This window comes from Ranitomeya variabilis, chromosome 8 (genome assembly GCF_051348905.1).
Source record: "Ranitomeya variabilis isolate aRanVar5 chromosome 8, aRanVar5.hap1, whole genome shotgun sequence".
Lineage (NCBI taxonomy): Eukaryota > Metazoa > Chordata > Amphibia > Anura > Dendrobatidae > Ranitomeya > Ranitomeya variabilis.
The window spans coordinates 177436688-177464610 of NC_135239.1; the positions used below are offsets into that span (position 1 = coordinate 177436688).

At 42.7% G+C, this 27923-nt stretch overlaps 2 protein-coding genes across 2 annotated transcripts in view; one reads left to right on the forward strand and one right to left on the reverse strand.

Annotated features, from left to right (window-relative positions):
* The window catches only part of TIMP4 (TIMP metallopeptidase inhibitor 4), a 36630-nt gene extending 9317 nt beyond the window's left edge, over nt 1–27313 (forward strand). The window contains exons 3-6 of the mRNA XM_077276419.1: nt 15171–15259; nt 15587–15692; nt 20285–20415; nt 24415–27313. Of these exons, the coding sequence (XP_077132534.1) occupies nt 15171–15259; nt 15587–15692; nt 20285–20415; nt 24415–24588 (500 nt within the window). The 3' untranslated portion in view covers nt 24589–27313. The remainder of the gene's footprint in view (nt 1–15170; nt 15260–15586; nt 15693–20284; nt 20416–24414) is intronic.
* The window catches only part of SYN2 (synapsin II), a 386089-nt gene that overhangs the window by 189351 nt on the left and 168815 nt on the right, over nt 1–27923 (reverse strand). The window lies entirely within an intron of this gene.

A 27923-nucleotide genomic window follows, 5' to 3' on the forward strand; every position in this document is an offset into this window, starting at 1 on the left:
ATGTTGAATTACACTCTTTTGTGCCATGATATCCCTGGGCCTTTTTATCTGAGCCAGGGTAAGGGCCCCTTCACACTGGTCGATTCTGCTACGATTACGACGCATTTGCGTCATATTCGACATCGCAGTACGAGCTCGTAGCCAGCGGTCACACTCTACGATGTTAACGCTTTTTCTGACGTAGTTGCGATGTGAACGTCACGCGTCGCAATCGTACGCTACCCTTCACACCGCCATAGTCCTACGACTCCGAGCGTGACGTATTACCAGCATGGGCGTGCTAAAACGTCACGCCCAATCAGGAGACAGGTATGCGGAAGCCCAACCCACGTAGTCGCATTACGAGCTCGTATGACCGCCGTCACATACTACGATTTCGACCGCCACAGCGAGACATTTACGACGAAAGAAAGTTCTGCTCTTTCTTTCACATCGTACGATGCTGGGCTGCGTCGCAGATCGTAACGCCATGTCACACTTTGCAACCTCGGAACGAGGACGGATAAACGTCACAAATCGAACGCTCGTTCAGACTTTGATTGCACAGTGTGAAGGGGCCCTAACCTTTGCTAGATCTGTATACTTTAATAGAACCTACCATCAATGAAGCTAACTGGACCTTAAGTTAGAACATTGGAAAAGTTATTAAAATTTAAGACACTGAAATAAGACATTTTGTCTGGACACCTCTTTAACTGTATTTTATACTCCACATTTCTCAATGAGATAATATAATCGATAGGACAATGTAATTTTTCTGAAATTCCAACATTTCATAAACTTGAGCATCCTCTTCTGATGGGGTTGTCTGCTGGAACTCGGAGATTGAGGTTCGAAATCTTTTTTTGGTTTCTGACCCACCAAATTATACTTAATCTTTAGGTGGAATTTCACATATCAGAAATTCCAATCTGCGCTTAACATCTCACAGGTGAATAGACGTAACTCTTGGCAATCCACTTGGAAAAAAGCTTAATGCCGCAAGTATTAGAGGCCCTGAGGTTGCACATTCTGCCACTGCTCATAACCCATATCTCAAGCTTTTCAAAATTCAAAACACGAGTTAAGGACATGATTTCATATCATGACATGGGGATGTTTTTAAAGATGTAGAATGTGCTTTTTCCTCTTCTCACTTTGGTTTGCGTGAAAACAATGGGTAGCATGCGCTGTTATTTGGGAATGGTCTGGTAGTGAAACTGCTGCCAGAACAGATTACTTAGTATTCTACAAGATCCTTGGCAGCATCCGATGTATCAGTTGTGGTCCTGGACTGGTCCTCTATGTATCGAAAATCACTTTATGTAGAGCTTTTCTACTCAGATATAGATGCTGGACCGTTGCACAAAGAGTGTAATCTATTCACTCTATAGCTACTATAAACTATGGAGTGAAGATAGAAAACCCCAAGATAAAATATCTAGCACATATTAAAGTTCAGACATCAGCTGGCATGTCAATGCATAATAAAATGATGGCTTTGTGTCTTCATCAGTGGTAAAACATGCCAATAGATGTTAATAAAGTTACATTGGAAGGTGAAGAGCCAGGAGCACAAGTACTGTTACAAATCTGTCTCGAGTATCCGCTTCCTTCCTCGGGGTCCGCTGTGCTCCACATCGGGTTTACCAGGATGGATCAGTGACATCTTCTCCCTAGACCTAGTTAAGTCCCACTGACACAAACTCACCTGTGTCTTAGGATTTAAGCCCCCGTCACACTAAGCGAGTTCGCTAGCGAGATCGCTGCTGAGTCACAAGTTTTGTGATGCAACAGCGACCTCAGTAGCGATCTCGCTATGTGTGACACGTAGCAGCGACCAGGCCCCTGCTGTGAGATCGCTGTCGTGTCGGAATGGCCTGGACCTTTTTTTATCGTTGAGGTCCCGCTGGGTAGCACACATCGCTGTGCTTGACACCTTACCAATGACCTCGTTGACTACAACGTCACACAGGACGTCCCTCATCGAGGTCTGAATCGTCATAATAGCTGCCATGTGACAGGGTCACAACGGCCAACGACATCGTTGTACAGGTCGCTACAGGTCGCCACATCGCTGCTGCGTCGTTGGGAAGATCTCACTGTTTGACATCTCACCAGCAACCACATAGCGACACAGCAACGATCCCTGACAGGTCGTATCATTGTCGGGATCGCTTTAGCGTCGCTAAGTGTGACAGGGCCTTAAGACTCAGTCCTATATCTGGTGTGCTCCACTCTCTGCGTTATTTGTTTGTGCTTGCATTCATCCCTGCTGGGTTTCCCTTCATCCATCCTGATCCTGAGAATCCCAATCAGCCTTTAGAATCCTTGCCGCCCACATGCATTTCTGCTTGCTGCATAAACACCCAGGGTCCATGTGTCCACCTCGAACTAAGGATTAGAGGATCCACCTCACCTGGTGAGCCTTTAAAGGTAACCGGTCACCTGAGAAATGCTTTTATTCTGTAGCTATGGGGTTAATCTGCATGTTGTGTTCTGAACCTGCCCAGTGCCGGCACCTAGAACCACTCTTCTGTCAAGAAATTAACTGCATTCCTCCCGTCAGCATTCCAGTTTTAGTCATGGGGGTGGCACCAGTGGCGGCTGTAACCCCACCTCTGGCACTGACTGATAGAAGCTCAACATTAAGGCCGGCTATCAGTGTGGGGGGAGAGGTTACAGCTGCTGCTCTCTATACACTGAGTGGTGACTGAACATACACTGGCACCATCTCAGTGACTGAACCCAGATGCTGCCAGGGGAAATAAAGTTAATTTGCTCCCAGCAGCAGGGGGTCTAAGTGCCAGCGCCAGACAAGCTCAGAACGGTATTAACCAGCAGGTTAATAGCATTTTTTTTTTTTCTTTTAAGTGACAGGTTCCCTTTAACATACTGTAGTGTAGGGCTATGAAGCACAGTTGAGTCAATTAAGATGTCCAAGCAACTTGGCTGTCGGACAACTGCTTATTCAGCTGACAACTATCCCTTCCCATAGACTTGGTTGTGCATTCATGTGTTTTCTATGGCAAGAGTAGAGTAAGCTGCTGTCAGACATGTCTGGCGGTGACTTATTTCCAAGAAGAACTAAAGGATTGGCCATTTGTCTGCACTGCCTGATCTTTCTCTTCGTTAAACTCATCTGTTGCTGGAAAAATTGGCGGGTTCAGTCTAATGGGCACTGTTTTAGTTTTACCAGTAAGAAAAATTCTATGGCCACTCGGTAACACAATAAAAATGTCTATTTTGGCCCTCAGTACCTTGTTAGCTGATGACCAATGTCGGGTATTTTAAGTGGTGCAGACATTCACAAAAACCATATACATATAAACCATAAAAAAAAAAACCCTTTGGAAAAAGCTAAACGAAGTGCATTGGTGTGTTCCCTCTGCGATCCTCTTGCAGATTGTTGTCTTCCATTACCATATGGTTTACTTACTATTTCTTTGGGCACTATTTACATGGACTACAGGATATGTTCTTCTATGCACATTAGGTGCCAGTATGCGTCACTTTGAGGAGTAAAAGGAGATGGAGGCTTCTGGTTGCCCACACTGCTGCTGGAAAAATAGTCATTCAACACTGTTAGTGACTTGCTGAAAACGTTACCCGGAAAAATTGCTGCAACTTCTAATACGTCTGGTCGATCTTACTGAAATTTTGACTGTATTTTGGTTCATGAGAAGTCATAGTGCAATGAACCTCAGCAACAGTGATGAGAAACATCCCCGCACCGAGTGGTCTCACCGACTAGTCGCCCCCACCACTCTGTAGTTTATGCGTGGTGCTTGCCAAATTCCTCTTTCATTTCCAAACAATGTACAGATACAGATTGGAGGAGCATGTTTTCACTGTGAAAACTTATTGGAAAACTGACTACTTAACAAGGTGCCAACGTGAGTTTCTAAAGAAGTTTGGAGGTTGAAATCCTCAAACGCTCAAACCATGTATTGAAGTACTACTCTCATCGTACGCCCAGTCTCACTGATAGTAGTGAGAGCAGGCATATGATGATGAGTATTCATAAAAATATGGTTGATGTCAGCTGGCATCAACCGCACAAATATGACCCCACTTGCCACCAAGGCAATGTGCCAGAATTGGAACATCTGATACATGCACCTTTTTTATTGGACAGCTGAGGGAGGCTATTTTAAGGCTGGGGAGTGGCAATTTCCATGGTCCCTTCCCAGTCCTTGAATACCAGCTGTCTGCTTTAGCTTGGCTGGTTGTCAAAAAATGGGGGGGAATCCTACGTCATTTAAAAAAACTGACACTTTTTTTTTTTTTTTTTTTTAACTAGCCAAGATAATGCTGACAGCTGAGGCATGCAGCTGTAGGTTTTGCCTGCGCTGGTTAGCAAAATAGATGGGACCCCACACTTTTTTTTTTTTTTTCTTTTTATTTATTGCAAAGGCACCGGCTGATGAATACTCATCTTTCGCCTGCTCTGACTGATATTGGCAAGACCGAGGGTATGATGATCAGTAGTACACTCATCATCCAACACCTGTGACTGGCAGTAACCTTTTTACCACAGTCATAGCGGGTAGCTCACATGCTGTCACTTGTATGACAACGTGGGAACTGCAACGCTGTGACCAGTGGTAATGAACTTACCACCGGTTAAAGCTGTCATAAAGAAAGATGAGTGGGAGGCACCAGATGTTTGGACCCCCCCCCCCCCCCTTCGTTTGAATGGGGTTCAGGTGCAGTTCTGGTACCTGAACCGAACTTTGTAAAAATGTTTGGCCGGACTCGACCATCCACAGGTTCACCCATCACGAATCTTGACTTATATTTGGCAAGTCATTTTGACATTCAATTTATTATTCTTGAATTAGCCACTAAGCTTTCTCTAGTTAGTACAACTTGTCTCCATGAGTTACCATAATATGTAGTCTTGTGTACACCTACAGTCATGGCTAACAGTGTTAGCACCCTAGAAATTGTTCCAGAAAATGAAGTATTTCTCCCAGAAAATTATTGCAATTAAACATGTTTTGTTATACACACTTTTATTTAATTTGTGTATTGGAGCAACACAGAGGGGGAAAAAAAGGCAAATTGGACATAATTTCACACTGCTCCAAAAATGGGCAGAACAAAATTGTTGGCACCCTCAACTTAATATTTGATTGCACACCCTTTGGAATAAATAACTGCAATTGCTTCCTACAACCATCAACAAGCTTCTTACACCTCTCTGGAATTTTGGACCACTCTTTTGCAGACTGCTTCATATCTGCATATTTCAAGGGTGCCTTCTCCCAACTACAAGTTCAAGATCTCTCCTCAGGTGTTCAACAGGATTTATGTTCAGACTCATTGCTGGCCACTTCAGAACTCTCCAGCGCTTTGCTCCTATCCATTTGTGTATGTTTTGGGTAATTGTCCTGCTGAAAGACCCATGACCTGGGTTGCAAACCTTGCTGACACTGGGTGCTACATTGTGACCCAAAATCCTTTGGTAATCTTCAGATTTCATGCTTTGCACACAGTCAAGGCACCTAGTGCCAGAGGCAGCAAAATAACCCAAAAACATCTTTGAACTGCCACCATATTTGACTGTAGGTACTGTGTTCTTTTCTTTGTAGGCCTCATTCCGTTTTCAGTAATAGTAGAATGATGGGCTTTAGCAAAAGTTCTATCTTGGTCTCATCTGTCCACAAGACGCTTTCCAAGAAGGATTTTGGATTACTCGCACACTTTGGCAAACTGCAGTCTAGCTCTGTCTGTCAGCAGTGACATCCTCCTGGATTACATGTGTAATTGAAATTTTCTGAAAGAAATACTTCATTTTCTGGAACAACTTGAAGGGTGACAACCATATCGGCCATGACTTTATTCAAAAGCAATCTTAATTTTTTGAAATTATAGTCAGCCTGGTACTTTAGCCTTTTGAGCATTTCCTGGAGATAAGATATCATTCTGTCTCCCTTTTTGTTTTTAATTATTCACGTATTGATTTAATTTTATTACTTGGCCTATATACTCAGTTTTTTATTTATTGTAGGTTGTCACATATAAACCATATAGGCTATTCTCATACATGTGTAGAAAAGACAAATATCCATTCAGTTCACCCTACTTGGCAAGATGAATGGCTTATGCTCTTTACCATTCTAATTTTGCTCCTCCTCAGTCACTAAAGGTACCGTCACACTAAACGATATCGCTAGCGATCCGTGACGTTGCAGCGTCCTGGATAGCGATATCGTTTAGTTTGACACGCAGCAGCGATCAGGATCCTGCTGTGATATCGCTGGTCGTTGAACAAAGTTCAGAACTTTATTTGGTCGTCAGACCGGCGTGTATCGTCGTGTTTGACACCAAAAGCAACGATACCAGCGATGTTTTACACTGGTAACCAGGGTAAACATCGGGTTACTAAGCGCAGGGCCGCGCTTAGTAACCCGATGTTTACCCTGGTTACCAGTGTAAAATGTAAAAAAAACAAACTACATACTCACCTTCGCGTCCCCCGGCATCCGCTTCCCACACTGACTGAGCGCCGTAAAGTGAAAGTACAGCACAGCGGTGACGTCACCGCTCTGCTGTTAGGGCCGGCGCTCAGTCAGTGCGGGAAGCGGATGCCGGGGGACGCGAATGTAAGTATGTACTGTTTGTTTTTTTACATTTTACGCTGGTAACCAGGGTAAACATCGGGTTACTAAGCGCGGCCCTGCGCTTAGTAACCTGATGTTTACCCTGGTTACCCGGGGACCTCGGCATCGTTGGTCGCTGGAGAGCGGTCTGTGTGACAGCTCTCCAGCGACCAAACAGCGACGCTGCAGCGATCAGCATCGTTGTCTGTATCGCTGCAGCATCGCTTAGTGTGACGGTACCTTAATTCATTTATGGAAATTTTCCTGAAAGGAGTCTCAGACAACTGTGGAGACAGTGGGTGCTCTCGTCTGCTGGTCCGGTTGTCTTTATAAAGACTGCATGGACTAAGGCTCGTACCACTGAGTGCCCTCTCTCCCCATGGGCAGGACACTACTCGGGCAACACAGTGTGAGGGTAAGGCCTCTTTCACACTTCCGTCTTTGTAGTCCTGTCGAGATCGTTTTTTGAGAACAGGATTCTGAATTTTCTCATCGACTTGTATTAGCGATGGATGGCCACATGTTTCGTCCATCGTGCACTGGATCCTGTGGAATTTGACGGCCCGTCTTTTCCAAAAAAAAGTCGATGAAACTTTTTTTTGTCTGCAGTGGAAAAACGTTCCCCGACACCTGCTGCAGCATACATCGTTCCACAGAATGGGAGCCTATGGACACTGGATCCTGCGCACACTGTGACGCATGAATCCAGTGACTGATGCAGTTTTCACTTCTGAGCATGCCTGGAAGCATATTCCAACCTGGGGAAAAGTCCCTCTCCCTCTCCCCCCTCCCTCTCTCTCCCTCTCCGTGTGTAACGCATCTGTCAAAAAACTGGATGCGTTGCACGACGTCCGTCGATGCGTCACAGCAACGCATTACGACGCCCGCCAGCAGACGGAAGTGTGAAAGCGGCCTAAGTGTGGCAATTTATTGAACCATCAACACACAATAGCATACAGAACAGTGCCAGCAAATACCCAAGATTGTGCAAATTAGTCTCGTCCTTCCCCTGACTCGCTGGGATTAGAGATGCTTCCAGTGCCGCATACCCCCACCAGTGGCTCTCCGCTTTTGGCGGCACCCACAGCGAGGAGGTAACTACGAGCTTAGGAAGCTTACCAAGAGCAGTGAGGTATGTGGCCAGGTGACCCGATTGTCCCAACCTGGATTCTCTAAACGTCTTTGAGGGTTCAGTGATGGTCAATGAGGCAGCTCTGTATTTCTTCAGTTGGAGTGATGACTCCATGACTTCCGTAATGTAGACTCCCTGAACACAGGCAGATCCTCCGTGGTGTGTGTGTTTTTTTTTTTTTTTTTTTTTTTTTTATTACAGGTCACAACTTCTCATTTATGGTATAGAAAATGTTCAGCACAGCCTAGAAGGGGAGGTGCACAGTCATAGGTTCGCAAACCTTGATGTGTAAGATACAAGTGACTAGCACACTCCAAAGTGTTGTGATGCAAAGAGGGGGGTTTATTTACATACAGAAATCACAAACGTTTCGGTCGATACTGGACCTTCATCAGTGTGCTAAATTTAGCAGTATGCTTGGTGGAGCCCCAAAAAAGTTAGTTTAAATTGCATCCATAGAATAGGCCTGAAAAATATGGGCCACAAAGGCAGTGGAGACTGTCAACCCACTGAGACAGGATACACGCGGTATCCACCGCAAGTGTAGTGTATTTTTCAGGCCTATTCTTTGCATCACAACACTTTGGAGTGTGCTAGTCACTTGTATCTTACAACTTCTCATTTAGTCATTCCACCACAGGCTTGGGGGAAGGTGGCCATCCCTCACTGCTGGAGTGTTCAAACGTGCATAGATTGTCCTTAATATTTCAGAGCACCAATGGGTCATCAACATATTAACAAACTTTCAAACATTGTGCCTTTTTGTTTCCCAAAGATGGTAGAACAATACTAGGACAGATACAATAGCTAATCAGCAGACAGTCAACAAATGCAGCAAGTGAACAATAATTCAATGGCAATAAGGGTCAACAGTCATTCTCACATGGCCTCTAAAGGTACCTTCACATTAAGCGACGCTGCAGCGATAGCGACAACGATGCCGATCGCTGCAGCGTCGCTGTTTGATCGCTGGAGAGCTGTCACACAGACCGCTCTCCAGCGACCAACGATGCCGAGGTCCCCGGGTAACCAGGGTAAACATCAGGTTACTAAGCGCAGGGCCGCGCTTAGTAACCCGATGTTTACCCTGGTTACCAGCGTAAAATGTAAAAAAACAAACAGTACATACTTACATTCGCGTCCCCCGGCGTCCGCTTCCTGCACTGACTGAGCGCCGGCCCTAACAGCAGAGCGGTGACGTCACCGCTGTGCTGTACCTTTACTTTCACTTTACGACGCTCAGTCAGTGTGGGAAGCGGACGCCGGGGGACGCGAAGGTGAGTATGCACTGTTTGGCTTTTTTTTTTTTTTTTTTTTACTTTTACGATGGTAACCAGGGTAAACATCGGGTTACTAAGCGCGGCCCTGCGCTTAGTAACCAAATGTTTACCCTGGTTACCAGTGTAAAACATCGCTGGTATCGTTGCTTTTGGTGTCAAACACGACGATACACGCCGGTCTGACGACCAAATAAAGTTCTGAACTTTGTTCAACGACCAGCGATATCACAGCAGGATCCTGATCGCTGCTGCGTGTCAAACTAAACGATATCGCTATCCAGGACGCTGCAACGTCACGGATCGCTAGCGATATCGTTTAGTGTGACGGTACCTTTACTCATGAACCTGGGCGGCCTACTGAAATATGTCTGGATAATTCAGATTAAATGTGGTGTCTCCACAACAACCATTGCTCATATGCACTACTAAGGCACTGGCAGAGCCATCCAATCCATGTGGTTGCATGGACATTCATTTATTGAGGAGCCAGACACAGAATTCACCATCAGCAACAGTTGATCGCTGTAGGCTAGAAAATCTGAACCTACAAATCCACTGAAAATATTTTCCTATACTCTGAATGTACAGTATCTATCAAAAACGCAGTTGTAGGGTCAATTGGCGAAGTCGCCCTATAAATCACATAACCGCTATCATGACTGATGGTAGATTGCTCTGTAGATTGTCCAAACAGTCTCAACCAACGTTATCCCATATAGATTCAATGTTTTCTTGCCCATCGGATGTTTACATTGGAGTTAACCATGGATATGGATATCAGTGGTTTCAATCTCGTCATCTCTCAAGAATCCCACATGTGCCCAGTGTTTCTTCTTTATTGGTGGGGTTGTATGCACTGGACCATAGATGAAGAAAACGCCTGCAGCTCTTTGGATAGTTTTCGGGAACTTCTTTTTGCTTCATATTGGCTGCAATGTTGGTAGGATAGCTACTGTCAAATCTGAACCACTGCTCCAAATCCTTTATATTAAAAGACAAGGTCATTGTAAAGAGGACACATCATTCCAATCCACCGTACTAAGGTTCAACCTTACATTGTCCCCTTAAGAATGAGGTTTTTTTAAGGCTGTCTGTTCCTCTAAAATGAATCAATAGATGGAAGATCTTCTGTCTATTACTATCATACACGTTAATTGTTAGTTGTCTGCACATAGATATAGTACTATACACTATCAATTACCATGACTTGCACAACAACACACCTACTAACTACAATAAAGGATGCTATAATTGGACCATTGTTCACTATTATTAATATACATCTCCAAAGTGTAATTATATTTATGCCAACGGGAGTTTCGATTAATACGTTTATAAAATAAAAGCTAAAAACATTGGGTGAGGTTTCACAATGTCGGCTGCCTGGAAACATTCTACGCATAAAGTTAGGATTAATTATTTTATTTCCGGTTTCTGTTTTGGACCATTCCAATTATTTGGTGGAAACCTATTTCAGGTACATTATATACTGTAGCTTTTTTTTTTTTTAACACCAGGTGTATTTATTGATTCCATTTTTGTCTCACCGCTGCCGAGGAATTTTTATTAACTTTGCAATAGTAAGTTTGATGGGGCTCATGGTGGGTTTTTGTACATCTGCTTCTCATTTCGGATACCACCTTACAGAAACAATTATCCTTTTAATAACACCAATACAGAAATCTGTAACAGTTTCCGGTTGCCAAAACACAGCACCATCTAGAAAGCCACCAAGTACCCCAGATGTCCATCAACTAGAGATGAGCAAATGAATTCCAGCAACACTGTCAGTATTCCTTGGCCGTTGAACGGGAACCTGGAAAAAGTGCCCTCTACATATCTGCTTCCATTGGTCGTCTTTTAATTACCCAGGCTGGAATGACATCACATGTGCATCACACTGCAACATTGGTGTCGCACCAAGCTGATTAATCAAAAGAGGAGTCTTGAATGCTGTTGGGTAGAAGGCGGCTTTTAGGGTTCCCATCCAGCAGGCACAGAATTAATGACAAACAGGCTGGACCAAAGTCCTGTCAATGCGTCAGCTCATTTCTGCCATCAACACTATAATGGTTCTGATTCAGCTAAAATCATAGTTCATAACTAAGGCCTCATTTAGAAACCTGATTTTACATAGGAGTGCTATTTGTGTTCTTGTGTATAGTACCTGTGATAGTCTACGGGGCCACTCACATGTCCATGATTTTCTGTGGACCTCCATGCAAAATATCTGAGTGATGCCCTCAACTGTCTCCATTGCTCCTTGAGCACCAAGCCATTTGGGATAAACATCTATAGACTGAGTAACATTTACTCACGATTGGGACTCTTTGGATATTAGAGGTTTTAATATATCTTTAAAGAGGTTGTCCAATACTTTCCCATTGATGAGCTATCCTTAGATAGTCCATCAATGTTTAATCGGTCAGACTCCGACACCTGACAACTAATCCCCCCCCACTTTTCCAGTTCTTGGTGTCAGTGGCCTTTGGACAGAAAAGCTCGCTTGCCAGACTACTGTTGCTTCTGATAGTGGCCTCGGCAGAGTAATGCCCATCCGCCTCCGGATGTGCATTATGCTGCCGCAGCCACTATCTGAAGATGGAGCAGCTATACAGTTGAGATATTTCCGACAGGCAGCTGCCAAGAACAGCTGATCAGCAGGGGTCTTGGGTGTCTGGCCCCAAGCGATTATCATTCAAGACCTATCCTTAGGGTACCTTTACACAGTGCAATTTTGATCGCTACGACGGCACGATTTGTGACGTTCCAGCGATGCATTTACGATATCGTTGTGTCTGACACGCTACTGCGATCCGGATCCCCGCTGAGAATCGTACGTCGTAGCAGATCGTTTGAAACTTTCTTTCGTCGTCTAGTGTCCCGCTGTGGCGGCATGATTGCATCGTGTGACACAGGTTGTATACGATGTGCGCACAGTAACCAACGGCTTCTACATCGCAAATACGTCATGAAATTATCGCTCCAGCGCTGTGTATTGCAACATGTGACCGCAGTCTACGACGCTGGAGCGATAATCATACGACGCTGCAACGTCACGAATCGTGCCGTCGTAGCGATCAAAATTGCACTGTGTAAAGGTACCCTTAGGATAGGTCAATGTCCAGAGTAGTGGACAACCTCTTTAAGTAAAGAATATTAAAAGCATCCATCTGAGGCTACATGTTGTTCATTAACCACTCACTTAGGGCTCATGCAGACGTCCGTATAAGGCTGGTTTCACACTTGCGTTTTGATCTGCAGCGTTTTTAAAAAAAACGCATGTGGTGAAAAAACGCATGTAAACGCGTGCAAACGCTGCGTTTTTTAAACGCATGCTGAGAAGTGTGTGACAGCTGCCAATCATCAAAATCAACTAGAAAACCCACTATAAACAGAAATAGCTAGGGTTAGGGTTAGGATCCCTAGTAACCCTAGGGTTAGGGTTTTCTTGTGCTTTTCTATAAAAACGCATGCGTTTTTAACGCAAGCAAACGCATGTGCTTAAAAACGCATGCGTTTACATAGACAGCAATACATTTTTTTGCCGCGAATAAACGCATGCGTTTTTTTGCGGCAAAAAAACGCCGCTAGAAATTACTACAGGTTGCATTTCTGCAAACAAACGCACGCATAAACGCATGCGTTGCCAAAAACGCATCAAAACGCATGCAAAAAACCGCATGCGTTTTTAATGTTAAGTATAGAAAAAACGCATGCGTTTTTTAGCGCTAAAACGCAGCGGACAAAAACGCAAGTGTGAAACCAGCCAAACACGGTCAAAGCACGGTCCAAACATACAAGTCGTAAACAGATAAATCCTAATTTGTGCACATTGCATTATTTTGAAGTGTTTTTAGCGCTATTGGAGAATCGATGGAAGTTATCGAGAATGGGTCTCATGAACATGGCCTAATATAGGTCTATGTGTAAGCTACAAGCAAAATTGACCATTTTATTTTGGCTATAGGTATGTTATAACTTAAATAATCCCTTCACAAACATTTATGGTACAGTTAGTGGAGATGTGGCTGTGCATATGCAGCTAGGTCCTCATTTTGGACATGATGCAACAGGAACCCCATTCTCGGAGTAAATGTGGATCCCAGTGGTGGGACGTACATCTAATATTATGCACAGAATGTGTCTGAGATGTCAACCTCTTTAATATAATTATATATAGTATGAGACACCTCTAAACCATAGTGCAGGCTATGGCAAACAATACATAACACGGTGATGAGGCCTGGAAATGTACCGATTTTACAAGTCTAGGTTCAGAGAAGTCACCTTGATGCTATAGTACTGTGAGAATAGGTATTGGTGATTGGGGGAAAAAAGCTTCCAGAATAACTTTTTTTTCCGAAAAGACATTACTTGCTATGACATAGACATATGTCTCCATTTGGAAAATGAAGCAATAACCTCAGCTGGTTTAATTGGTGTCTAATTGCCTGCAAAGTTAATTATGCAGAACATAAACAGAACAGCCTCCTCATTTACTGTCCATTAAAAATGTGTCTAAGCTGATAAATGTGACTAAAATGTATGAAGAATGACAGCCATCATACTAAGGGACAGAGAATTAGATCATACATGTCAGGGATCCCTGGGAAGATATCTTTATCATCCCCACCGCTCACACTAATGTCATGAACCAGGGTTGTTTAGTTGCCCCAGTTCTTTCTGAAGGGGATTTGTCTATATCCCACTTCCCAGTTCCGGTTTGGAACTTGCAGCTCTGGCGCCCCCTTAACCTCAGGTCAGACAGGGTACTGCACCTAGGATATTAAGTCGCCAGAAAGGCTGCCCTTACTCTGTACTGGCTAATGGGCACACTGCAGTGAGGGCGATGTAGCTACTCCCACTCAGGTGGGAACAATAATTATCAACGCCGTCCATCGTTACCAGGTTTCCCAAACGCAAAGGACAAATCCGCTGCCACCAGCTCCGATTCCTTAATTAATAACGGGTCAGGAGCCAACCCAAATTAGTAGCGTAATTCACTTCAGAGGATGTGACAGTACGTTATAGAGCAAAGAGAAACGAAGCTAGTAATTTTATATATTTTACTCCAAAAGGTAGGCAGTGTTTAGAAACTTACAAAAAGATCTTGTAAAAGTAGACAAGTATCGTATGTACAAACTATTACAAATAAAAAGGGATTAACAGAAGAATATTGACTTGCGGTTCTTTCATATCATTCAATGGTACACCATGTTGTGGCTAGGGGAGGGGACCTTCCCCTAAAATCTTCAGATCTGATTGCACAGCCTTTCGTAGCTGAATCTCCCGGCAAGACACCCCCTTGTCTGGGCCTCTGAGTTTTATCCCTTTGCCCCCACCGGTTGACCTCATGGGGTGGGCAGAGCTGTGGAATACACTCCTTTCTTGAGTATATGATCGCACATCTCTCGGTGTATGAACCTCATAGAAACATGACACCAGTGTTATGCTCAGCGTGGCATGGGGATCCGTTTAAGCTTAGACATGGGGTAGCTGTGTGACCCAGTTACGTAGTAATCCTTTTCTCAATTGTGCTGGTTCTGGAACCTAGAAAACTCGCTGGATGATGGTTCTACCGAAGCACATGTTAAAAATGTATTTGTCCCACTTTGATTATTAATCGGTGCTATATTTACATTTGCAAGGACAAAGGAACCTTGGGTTTTTCCATGTGCTTCTACTTGTACTTTCAGTTTAAAGCCATAATACTCCTCAGTGAAGGTTGCTGGCATGCTGGTCTCACGTTACAGCTGTTTAGCAGGTGGGAGGGGGAGAGAAATCGCAGTGTCTGGAACCATGGCATCTTCTGAAAATTACTCAGACCATGGCATTTTTACATTGTCGTGACACTACACAACTGAGAATCTGCCTCCATAGCTGAATAAAAGGGGTCGTTACCAGAGTGAGGTGTAATGACAGACACTATTCTCTCCTGATCACACACAGCTCTGCAGTGAGATAAGAGCTCACTCAGTACAGCACAAGTGAACTTAGTCTGTCGTGGTGCGGCGTTACAGCACGTGCATGGGTTCAATTAATAAATTAACCTGTTCACAATATTCTCCAGACATTTTATAGTCTGACCGCATGTGAGAATGAAAAGTACAGTCTTTTTATGCAAAATCTAAATATTAACCCTTGTTACAAATATTTCCTTTACTTTAGTGATTCGTGCAAGAGTGATTGGAGAAAAGACTATTCCCTCCCCAAATTCTTTTGGCGCTACTATCCAGTATGAGATCAAAATGATCAAGGTATTTAATGTTTGGGGGTTTTTTTTGTGCTACTATTAACCTTTACTATGTCACTGGCCTCTATTTTCTATTGCTAATGACAACACATTTAGATGGGTCAATAATTGGAAAACCTAGGAAACCTTTTTCCAGATTGTCAGCCTGTTTAAACAGGCTGACAAACAAGCATATTGAATGATCGTTGGGTGTCACAATTCTCCAAAACAAATACAATAAATCCAAACCTCATGCATACCCCAAAACTGTATCAACAAAAATGGTTCCGTTTCCCAAAATGAACCAATTACACTAATTTTACTTTAAATAACGCAATTAATATATTTATAGATGTTCAAAGGATTCGACAACGTGACAGATATTAATTTTGTGTACACCTCAGCTGAATCTTCTCTCTGCGGAATAACGTTGGAGAAAAAGGAATATCTCCTAACAGGTAAGATCTTGTATAAAGATAATTTTTTTTTTTTTTTTCATAAGATTCAATTAGCCACCCATTTTCTACTAACATAATTGTAAATGTCCAAAAGGCTCCCAGAAAACGGGTCATGAACTCGCTGATGTTAAATCTTCTTGGGCCCCTAAGAAGTCTCCATAGATCCTATATCCTGGTGATACTTTGTGTGGGGTAAGGTCAAAACCAACGACTGGTTCCATTTAAAGAATATCATTCTTGGGGCTCGTGCACACAACTGATTTTTCTCGGACGAGGGCTCTGTGGTTTTCATGGATAGCACTCGTGCCTATGATGTTTTATGAGGCTGTGCATGTCTGATGCTTTTTCCTCTGACCGACCGGTTGGTGGAATTAATCAGAGACATGTCAGATTTTTCTCCGCGGGGTCCAATCAAAATCGGAAATGCAAGTCTGCACTCAGATGACATCCAAGAGCGGTCCAAATATCATGGACTGACAAAGTGAAGAAACAATATATTTTTTTTTTTTTCCCTCTCCATGTACGAGAAACTTTAAAGTTTGATCAGAATAATCCGTCCGTTTTCTCATATGTGGAGAAATCTGTTGGTGAACCAGTTGGTATAGACTTGACTAATATCAATATTTTTGTACCACATAATTTTCAACAGTCCCAACCCTCCCCTATGATTGTATATTTTCAATGAGCTGTTCTCAACTCAAAAGCACAGCACCTACAGATGTTTGCCAACTTCTAATGAGCTAGAGGCGGTTTCTGATCAGTCATCTGAATGAGCGCCCCCCCCCCCCCATACTCTCCAACTAGTCATGAGCGAGTATACTCGTTGCTCGGGTGTCCTTCGAGTATTTGTTAGTGTTCGGAGATTTAGTTTTTGTAGACGCAGCTGCATGAGTTGCAGCTGCTAGACAGCTTGAATACATGTGAGGATTGCCTGGTTGTTAGGAAATTCCCACATGTATTCAGGCTGTCTAGCAGCCGCAAATCATGCAGCTGCATCTACAAAAACTAAATCTCCGAACACTAACAAATACTCGGAGGACACCCGAGCATGCTCGGGAAAACCCAAGCAATGAGTACACTCGCTCATCACTATCTCCAACCTAAAATACTGGGAGAAATCTGCCTCTGAGTAATGGCGGTCTCAATAGACAAAGCAATAGTCCACATGGAAAACGCTAATCTAGTGTCTGTAATATGACCACTCAGTTTGCAACGTCTTACAGTGAGTGCAGGGATTCTGAGCCGACACTACAGATACACGTGTTTCTCAGTACATTAGAATATCAAAATGTTAATTTATTTCAGTTCTTCAATACAAAAATTGAAACTCCTATTATAGTTTATTTATATAGCGCCATTAATTCCATGGTGCTGTACATGAGAAGGGGGTTACATACAAAGTTTTAGATATCATTTACAGTAAACGAATTTACAATAACAGACTGGTACAGAGGGGAGAGGACTCTGTCCTTGCGGACAGTCATTAGTGATCTATTTCAAGTGTTTGTTTCTGATAATGTTTATGATTATGGCTTACAGCCAGTGAAAACCCAAGTCATTTATCTCAGTAAATTAGAATTATCAAAAAAACACCTGCAAAGGCTTCCTAAGCGTTCCCTTAGTCTGTTTCAGTATGTTCAACAATCATGGAGAAGACTGCTGAGTTGACAGATGTCCAGAGGCAGTCACTGACACACTCCACAAGGAGGGTAAGCCACAAAAGGTCATTGCTAAAGAAGCTGGGTGTTCACAGAGTGCTGTATCCAAGCATATTAATGGAAAGTTGAGTGGAAGGAAAAAGTTTGGTAGAAAAATGTGCACAATCAACCGGGATAACTGCAGCCTCGAAAGGATTAAGAAAAGGCCATTCAAAAATTTGGAGGGAGAGTCACAAGGAGTGGACTGCTGCTGGAGTCATTGCTTCAAGAGCCACCACACACAGACGTATCCTGGACATGGGCTACAAGTGTCACATTCCTTGTGTCAGGCCTCTCATGACCAATAGACAATGCCATAAGTGTCCAGAAAAAGAACTGGACTGTTGCTCAGTGGTCCAAGGTGTTTTCAGATGAAAGTAAATTTTGCATCTCATCTGGAAATCACGGTCCCAGAGTCTGGAGGAAGAGTGGAGAGACCACAATCCAAGCTGCTTGAAGTCCAGTGTGAAGTTTCCACAATCAGTGATGGTTTGGGGAGCCATGTCATCTGCTGGTGTAGGCCCACTGTGTTTTATCAAGACCAAAGTCAGCGCAGCCGTCTACCAGGAAATTTTAGAGCACTTCATGCTTCCCTCTGCCGACAAGCTTTGGAGATGGAAATTTCATTCTCCAGCAGGACTTGGCATCTGTCCACACTGCCAAAAGCACCAATACCTGGTTTACAAACAGTATCACTGTGCTTGATTGGCAGCAAACTCGCCCGACCATAACCCCATAGAGAATCTATGGAGTATTGTCAAGAGGAAGATGAGACACCAGACCCAACAATGCAGATGAGCTGAAGGCTGCTATCAAAGCAACCTGGGCTTCCATAACCCCTCAGCAGTGCCACTGGCTGATCACCTCCATGCCACGCAGCATTGATGCAGTAATTGATGCAAAAGGAGCCCCGACCAAGTATTGAATGCATTTACTGATCATACACTTCAGTAGGCCAACATTTCGGATGTTAAAATCATTTTTTTCAAGCTGGTGTTATAAAGTATTCTAATTTACTGAGATAATGACTTTTGGGTTTTCATTGGCTGTAAGCCATAATCATCAACATTAACAGAAATAAACACATGAAATAGATCACTCTGTTTGCAATGATTCTATATAATGAGTTTCACTTTTTGTATTGAATTATTGAAATTAACTTTTTGATATTCTAATTTAGTGAGAAGCACTTGTATATCTCAAACTATATTTTCAAAGCATATTTTATTGATTTAAGGGAAAATATAAATCTGAATTCTTTAACCCTATCTTATATTATCCTATGTGTGATGCCATGAATTTTACTCTGAACTAATAAAGTAGAAGTAGAGCTACAAGGTACAGAGAAAATACATTGTTCAGACTCGGGTGATTACACTCAGAAGCCATCAAGAAATTGGTTTTATTATATAAATTTGGGACAAGTCCACTACTTTGAGTGATTTGCAGGAATTTCAATGTGTATTTGGGCCTTTTAGGGTTTCCTCGATGGCCGATGTTGGGGAATAAAGAATTAGGCATGTTGGAGTTTAACATGCTTGATCTTTGGTTCCGCTGGTAACACAAAGGGGTAGGAAGGCAACAAGCATTTTATAGATAATTACCATATCTAAGGTCTATATCCAGCCCACATGCAGAGTAGACTAACATCAGCTGAATTTGCTTAGATAGGGGGGCTAATTTGTATGCTGGGGGCTGCCGACTACTCTCCCAACTGTTGATGTTGGAAGGATAAGGATCCGGCATGTTGAATTTAAGACTGGCAATCTTTTATTGTCTGCTAGAGGAGTCTAGTAGTGCCCTCTACAAGAGATGCACAAGTGCTCAGCAGAGGAAGGCCTCCTGTGTATCTAGCCCTTTAAGGATAAAACACTATAGGCCCGGATTCATCAAAACAATTATGCCAGAAATCAGTATACAGAGTTGCGCCAAAAAAAATGCGACTTTTGGTGTTTTCACACCAGTTTTAGCCAGCATCGCAAAAATGGGTGGATAGTTGGGACAGGACAGGGCGTGGACATGCATGGTTATCAAATTCATCACACCACAAATCTTCCTTCCGTAATATATCAGGCGAGTTCGACACCAATACATCCCCCTCATCAAGATCGACGTGAACAGCACCAGTCTTGAGGAAACGGGGCCTATAAGATAACAGTATGGAGTTGACCCAGGATCAGACCAAAAACTCATTGGGTTGTCTTCTATTACTATTCCATGCACAGGCCAGATCCCTATCAAACAGGACAAACATGCTCTCAGGATCTGATAGACTGCAGAGGTGGTCGGTATCCTCGACAACAAGCCATTTCCAATAAAATTAGAAATTCCTTCGCTCTTGAGTATTTTTAGAGGTTGTCTGGGCTAAATGAAGTCTGCAATTTCCCCCCCCCCCCCCAGCACAAGCACTGAGCACTGTGGAGACTCACCGTCTTCTGAGCCTGGATGGGTAGGTATGTATGCGTTATATGGACTCCAGAGCTTGTCCAGTGGGCGTGGCCTCGCTCCATACACTTATAGGGTGAAGCCACGCCCACTGGACAACCGCGTCACTAGATGGGGTACGGCCTGTATGGCGCGAGGCCACACCCACTAAATGGGCTCTGGCCTGGAGTATGTAACATTCATATTCCCAGTCCCGGCTCAGAAACTGGCAAATCCATGTGGCACACAGTGCATGATCTGGGGAAAAAGTGTGGAGTCAGTGATTACAGACTTATCAATTTAGATAGGAAAATCCCTTTAAGACGTAAATCGCAAAGTTGCTCGTTTTTACAATCACTTTGGAATTTTAACCATTAAATAACCGATAATGTACTGTGAGTGTATATAGGCCCCGCTGATTCATGCTGTTCACTTTTTTCACTTTTCTTTTTTCCCTCTGGTTTGTTAAAGGCAGCTATTATGACGGCAGAGTCAGTATTGGCATTTGTTGGCTTAATGTCCTTTGGAGCAGTCTGTCTCCTTTCCAAATAAAGAGTCTCACTCAACCGGACATTGGCTATCAGCGGGGCTGTGACTGTAAGGTAAGAGCTGATCCTACAGGATGTTTTATCATTAATGGCAGCTGTAAAGCAGGAGGCTTACACTTAGAGGTATGGATAGGATCCTGAGATAAGGAGGCTTTAGTACATCCCAGAGAATATTTTACAGAACCATTCGACCGGTCACCAACAACCAACTTGGTTCAGAGGTCTACAGGCAAAAAACCCCCCAAAACTATACTAATCTATTGATCGTCCACAATCCCACCTGGGATCACTCCTCACTTCCTCATCTGGCAGAGACTGGCATCCTGTTCTGGTCATATGCATATGTGACCGCTGCAGCCAATCCTGCACACTAGTTGGTTGCAGTAGTCACATGCCCATCCCTTCTGGAGGAAGATATAAGGAGACCAGTGGGGGCCCGAGCAGTGATGCATATGAGCAGATGAGGGTCGGTACATTAGTATATTATAGAAATGTTTTTCAAATATGTTGTGATTAGTTTCAAAAAGTACCAAAAAAAAAAATAGCGGTGGACAGGCCTTTCAATACTGATTTAAGGCTTTATGTACAAGGCTGTTGTATGGGGCTGGAGCATGGCAAGGGTGGCAAGCATGTCAGATGGCTACGTCCATTATGTTGGGAACAATAGCTGGGATTATCTGTCTCCATGAGTATCCTCTTGAGATCGGAAAGACCCTCTATCAAAGAAGCGATATGCAGCATTATTCTTAGTTATAGCCACAAAGTCAAGAAATGACTAGTGAGATCTTGAGGTTTTTCATAGTATGCTGCTGGTATGATGACACAACTACAGCAATTGTGCACACTACGCCCAAAACTAATAAGATGTGTGTGCAAAAAAAAAAAAATATATATATATATATATATATATATATATATATATATTTTTTTTTTTTTTTAGTACAGACCAAAAGTTTGGACACCTTCTCATTTACAGATTTTTCTGTATTTTCATGACTATGAAAATTGTACATTCACACTGAAGGCTTCACAACTATGAATTAACACATGTGGAATTATATACTTAACAAAGTGTGAAACAACTGAAAATGTCTTATATTCTAGGTTCTTCAAAGTAGCCACCTTTTGCTTTGATGGCTGCTTTGCACACTCTTGGCATTCTCTTGATGAGCTTCAAGAGGTAGTCACCGGGAATGGTCTTTCAACTATCTTGAAGGAGTTCCCAGAGATGCTTAGCACTGGTTCTCCCTTTTGCCTTCACTCTGCGGTTCAGCTCACCACAAACCATCTCGATTGAGTTCCGGTCTGGTGACTGTGGAGGCCAGGTCATCTGGCGTAGCACCCCATCACTTTCCTTCTTGGTCAAATAGCCCTTACACAGCCTGGAGGTGTGTTTGGGGTCATTGTCCTGTTGAAAAATAAATGATGGTCCAACTAAATTCAAACCGGATGGAATAGCATGACGCTGGAAGATGCTGTGGTAGCCATGTTGGTTCAGTATGCCTTCAATTTTGAATAAATCCCCAATAGTGTCACCAGCAAAGCACCCCCACACCAGCACACCTCCTCCTCCATGCTTCACGGTGGGAACCAGGCATGTAGAGTCCATCTGTTCACCTTGACTGTGGAGACTTGCGTGTCGTAACCAGTGCCTTCCCCCACTCCCTCCAATCCCGCAATGAAACACACAGGCCTGGGTGGGTTGAACAGGTCAGTCACAATTTATTAATTACATAAGCAGAGAAAGGCAATTACATTTCGTAATGGGCGGCTCACGCCGAGCTCTTGTCCATGATCGACAGGTGAATTGGCCCAACGAGTGGTTACGACCTTTGCCCTCCTCCGCTTCTTCCGCTGTGACTTAATAAAGTTAACTATGGTTACTTATTTATACACACACTTTTTTTTTTTTTTTAAACTACAATATAATTTACAAATTTACATTTTCCCGCCAGTTAGTATGGCCATTAGCCACTTATAAGGGAAGGAGGGTGGGACAAAAGCTTCCAGGTGTCCACCGGGGAAAAAAAAAAATTACTGCCACAGACACCCCTGTAGGAGTGGCCGTAGGACCTTTCCCCTTTAGGTACCATTGGCCGGCTGGGGCATCCTAATTAGTTCCTCACCAAGTGTAGTCACCTGTGAAGTGTAAACCATTCCCGGTGACTACCTCTTGAAGCTCATCAAGAGAATGCCAAGAGTGTGCAAAGCAGTCATCAAAGCAAAAGGTGGCTACTTTGAAGAACCTAGAATATAAGACATATTTTCAGTTGTTTCACACTTTTTTGTTAAGTATATAATTCCACATGTGTTAATTCATAGTTTTGATGCCTACAGTGTGAATGTACAATTTTCATAATCATGAAAATATAGAAAAATCTTTAAATGAGAAGGTGTCCAAACTTTTGGTCTGTATTGTGTATATGTGTGTATGTATGTATAATATAATATAGTTTTTATTTTTTTCTTTATTGGCACATGATACAACACTTAACATAAAACATAATTAAAAACAATAGTGGGCACAACCACTCAACCTCCTGGAAAGGTAAACATCAAACCAGTGTATTATAACATGCCACCCTGTACTGAACCTGTTAGTTCCATAAACATTATGCAATCGGATATTTAATATAATCCAGGGTGTGCACATCCATAAATCATAATATGGCTCTGCTCCCTATAAAGACCTTCTTCATGAGGCTAGGAGGGATCATAGAATCCACAGCAATTGGCTGTCTACAAAGATAATAAATGAAAGACCCCCCCCACAGGCACAAATGCCAGAATTAGACAGGTGTAAAAGATGAAAAGGTGGAAGTGAGAGCCAAGATCAGGCAATAGGATACCACTGTTCCTGGTGTGGCAATCAACAATACAAATGCCCCAAACAGTAGGGGGAACTCGTATAAACGCAACGTGGGCACATAGCCTAAATCTCTTTATCCACCGGCTGTTGGTGTGTCTGCGTTTGCCACAGCAGAAACTCTAAAAACCACATTCCCATGCAATCGCATAGCGGTAAAATCCGCAGCATGTTCATTATTTCTGCAGAATCGCGTCAATTCTGCAGCCATAGGATTGCATTGAACGCTCACTTTACGCATGTGGCTATGCCCACCACGCGCAAAGTGAGCGCTTCATTTGTTAATGGCACCCGGGTCTGGAGGAGAGGAGACTCACCAGGCCCTGGGTACAATATTCCTGTAAAAAAATAAAATAAAAATAAGTATATACTTACCATCTGATGGCCCCCAGAGTCCTCCCGCCTCAGCGGTGCACTCGGTGGCTTCTGTTCCCAGGGAAGCATTGCGCAAATCACCTGGGATGACGTCGCACTCACGCGACCGTGACGTCACAAAGGTCCTTCGTGCAAAGCATCCCTGGGAACGGAACATACCGGGAGCGGCGCTGAGATCAGGGGCCGTCGAAAGGTGAGAATAACTTTTCTCTTTTTTTTTTTTTTTTTTTTTTAATTCATTAATTTTGGGTGTAGTGTGCATAATTGCAGTAGTGCTTTTTCTCTCCATAATGTCACGCTAGCCCCAGGAGAGCCAGAGCTGATAACTCTTGTGCTGGCACCGTTTCAGAGTTGAGTATAGGTGTTATTATTTTACTAGTAGGCAACATAGAGATTGAGAAGGGCTTGCCCGAATGGTGGACAATCCCTTTAATGATTATGGTTTTAATCCTCTTTTGAAGTGCAGAATAATTTCAATTCTGTTAAAGGGAATCTGTCACCATGTTTTTCTACCCCATCTGAGAGCAGCATAAATTAGGCCGCCGAGACCCTGAATCCAGTGATGTCACATGATGGGCTGCTTGCTGTAGTTTTGATAAAATCTGATGCAGATCTAGCAGAGCTCTTCTAGTGATCATCTCCTGCTAATAAAACTAAAGTGATACATCAGTGCAATCGGGGTCTTTGTCATTACATTACGGTGCTCTCAGATTAGGTGGCACAAAAACTGACATTCCCTTTAGGTGTTTCTGCTTTTACATATTTTTTTTCTTTTTTGGGGATTATATTAAAACCTTATTTTATTCCTTTAGATTAAATATTGTTTCATGGAATCCTACGATAACCTAGCGCCAAATGAGTGCCCCTGTATAGGGTGGCAGCAGAGTCAGATTCTGGAGAGAGAACACGCCTGCATTAAACGGAGAGACGGAACTTGCAGCTGGTACCCGAGTATACCTGACAAGTCTATCTACAGCCATCCTTAGAGGATCACAATGGCCCCCGCGGCTCTTATTTCTGCTGGATCATCCTGGATCGCAAACAGTATAATAAACTGTACAGAAAGTATCGTGAAATTGTGGTGGTGTCAGAGAATAAAGGAATCAATAAAGAAGTGCTTTAATAGTATTTCAGCAAAATCCATGTATAAAAAAAAAAAATTAATTAATGAAGTGAGAAATAAGCAGAATTATTTTTTTATTTTTGTCATTTTTCTAGAAATAAAATTTTGTCTTTAGAATGAAATTGGAAAAACTCTGATCTGTATCGATTCATAAGGTGTAACTGCTTGCTGATGGTTTCCAAGCATCACATGCTCACGGTCGCACTTTGCCCTCTATCTAATCCTTTTTTAGAAGTTTGGGGGCAAATAAGCAATTAGTGAAATGCAAATTGTTTCTCTGTATATTTATATTTTCATTGTAAAACAATTGGAACACTAACCCATTACTTCCATTAATTCAGGCAGACTCGCTATAAAATGCTAGGTTACTGTAAAAAAAAAAAAAAAAAAAACTTGGTAGTTTAGTTCTCCAGGACAAGATGATCGATTTTTGAACATTATTTGAATCTAAAAATTGATCTGGTCCTTAAAGGGTTCTCCGTTTTGGACAGTCCCTACTTTTTATAAAAAAAAATTTGCCAAAAATGATTATTGTGTCCACTTGCTAAGACTTGGCAATCAGCTGTATAATCTGTGGACAAAACAATTAGCAAAGTAAGCGGTAAATTTCCCAGCAGGGCCCCCGCAGGGAAAGTTAAGTATTACACACAGTGCTTATTCATATTTTTAAGGACCGGTCCTGTAGAACGAGATACGCTCTTTAAAATTGCTGATCCAGCAACTAAAGGGAATTTTTCAGCTGTTTTTTTTGCTATATACTATCAGCAGTTTGATCTAGGGGCTGAGAGCCTGATTCCAGCGATGTGCCACTTGCTGGGCTGTGTTGCTGTTTCAATAAAATCAGTGTTTTATCAGCAGGATATTATAACTACAGGACTAGGTGTCTTGTGCCTCCTGGTTGACTGCTGTGTAACCCCCACCACCACTGATTGGCAGCTTTCAGTAGTGTGGGTGGGGTTATTCAAATCTGCAGCAGAGAAAACAGGGATTATATCAATGACTGCATGCAGACCAGCGAAAGACACATCGTTGGACTCAGGCCCCTACATCATGGTGCTCTAAATTACATTGCTAAAAACCTGGTGACCGATTTCTCTTTTAAGGGGGTTGTTTGGATTGGATAAAAACATTTTCAAGTACTTTTATTCAATTATGTGGAGAGTAGAATGCAAAAAAGTATCTTTCGTTGAAGGACCGAGCCATAGCCAGCCTATTGGTTTCTCTGCAGATCCCAGCTGATGGATGGATTGTGGTTCACATCTGGCAGCTGTTGTCCATCTTACATTTGTAGCCTCATATGTTTAGGATTTGGTCACTGTCTTGACTATGCTACTACATGTTGTTTTTGGTCACTGTATGGCTATGCTACTATTCTCTCGGGTCACTCTGTTCCTATAGTGTTGGGCTACATTCACACATGGCAGGTATGTCACAAATTCCTGAATTCTATTAATCTCAGTGAATGTGAATATACCCATATGTCATATAGGGTTATTACTGGTTTCTGGTACTGTATGTTGTCTCGGATCACGTCTATACTATTATACTGTCTTGGGTCAATCTACATTGACTGCTCAAGCTTTTCATATTGTGCTTGTCTGTAAATTGTGCTTTCTCTATGGTGTCCAAACTTCTTTTTTTTTTTACAGTACTAAGACACTCATTGGGCAACACGTGACCCTATCACTGACCCAGGTTCTGAAATGACATGTTCCCTGACAGGAGCTGAGGATTCACTTCTCCAGAAAGGTCCACAGCAATGGAGAAGATGTAAGTGTGACCTGGCTAAAACTTGGTTATCGGAAAGACACGTATCCTACACCAGTTGGGGCCAGGTCACCTCTCTCCATAGGCCCTATAGCCACTGCATGGTCTGTACATCCTTGGTCAAAATTAATTATAGTTTAAAGTGGGACTAAACCCAAATTGATCATCTATGTCTAATATTGGAACTAGAGTTGGTGCAAACTGATTCACAGAACCTTATCCAGCCACCACGTCAGTTACCAATCTCCTCCCTCCTCGTATCCACAGGTCTCCTTTTGGTTAGCCGGCCTGGCGTGACATCACATGCAAATCACGCCACAACAATGATGTCGCGCCTGTTTTGAAATAGCCATGGGCGGTAGGAGGCCATTCTTAAGGCTCCTCTCCGACGCCATGGATTACTGACTTGGGTCCTACAAACTGATTTGCACAAACTCTAATTAGAACATGTCCAGTCTTTGCCTAGTTTGGCCATAAATGGAGATACTGTGGCCAAGATTCTCGCAAGACTTCCGGTGGTGCTGAATCGGATGGTCATCCCGTTAGAGGTACACCGCTTACAGGAATGAAGAATAGACAGAACTAGACTCATGAGATGATGGCGTCATCGTATTGCACTTAAATGATAGGATGTAACGTAAATATCCATCTTTTGTCGAGATTTGTGTCACTTGATGATATGCCTCATGGAGTTTTCTTCAATTACAATATTTAATAAAAGATTAACCAATTATATCTGTTAGTAATTACTGCTGTATATATCATGCACAATCCCATCTAATTTGCCTAATTAAGAACAAATAAAATCCAAATATTACTTTCATCTTTGTCCATGCAATTTCTTTTTGTGGTCTTAGAGCAATTGTCTAGGCAGGAGCTTAAATGTGTTTGTGATAACTACCTGCTATTGGGTTTCCTCTGTGCTTGCTTTTGGGTCACTATTTACCTTTGCTCCATTAAAGAAGGACTTCTCCCATTTATCCTCTTAATATATTGCAGTCATCACATTATACAGCACTGTATATTTACATCATTCCCCTCTTCAACTCCTGACCCAGCTGCTTCCTCCTCCCCTCTGCAGGGCCTTTTGCAGCAACTCATGACTCATACAGGGAAAATTGACCTCATGTTTCTACATAGAGATTAGAAGGATTTGGCTAATCAGTTATTAATCTTGTGATGTCATAGACCTAATGGAAAAGAGAATTATCTGGGTAGAAAGGCAAAATGAGCAATTGTAAGTGGACATTCCCATATGTTATGATTGTCATTAGAAGAATTGACTCATTACTAGTGTCCTGGATGTAAAACTAGTTTGTTTGTTTTTTGTTTTTTATTTTATAACCCTGTTTGTCTTTTCTTTATGGCTTGCTAAATAAAATCCTTGCTTTATTGTGCCGCTCTCCCTCTCTTTTATTTATTTATTTTTTT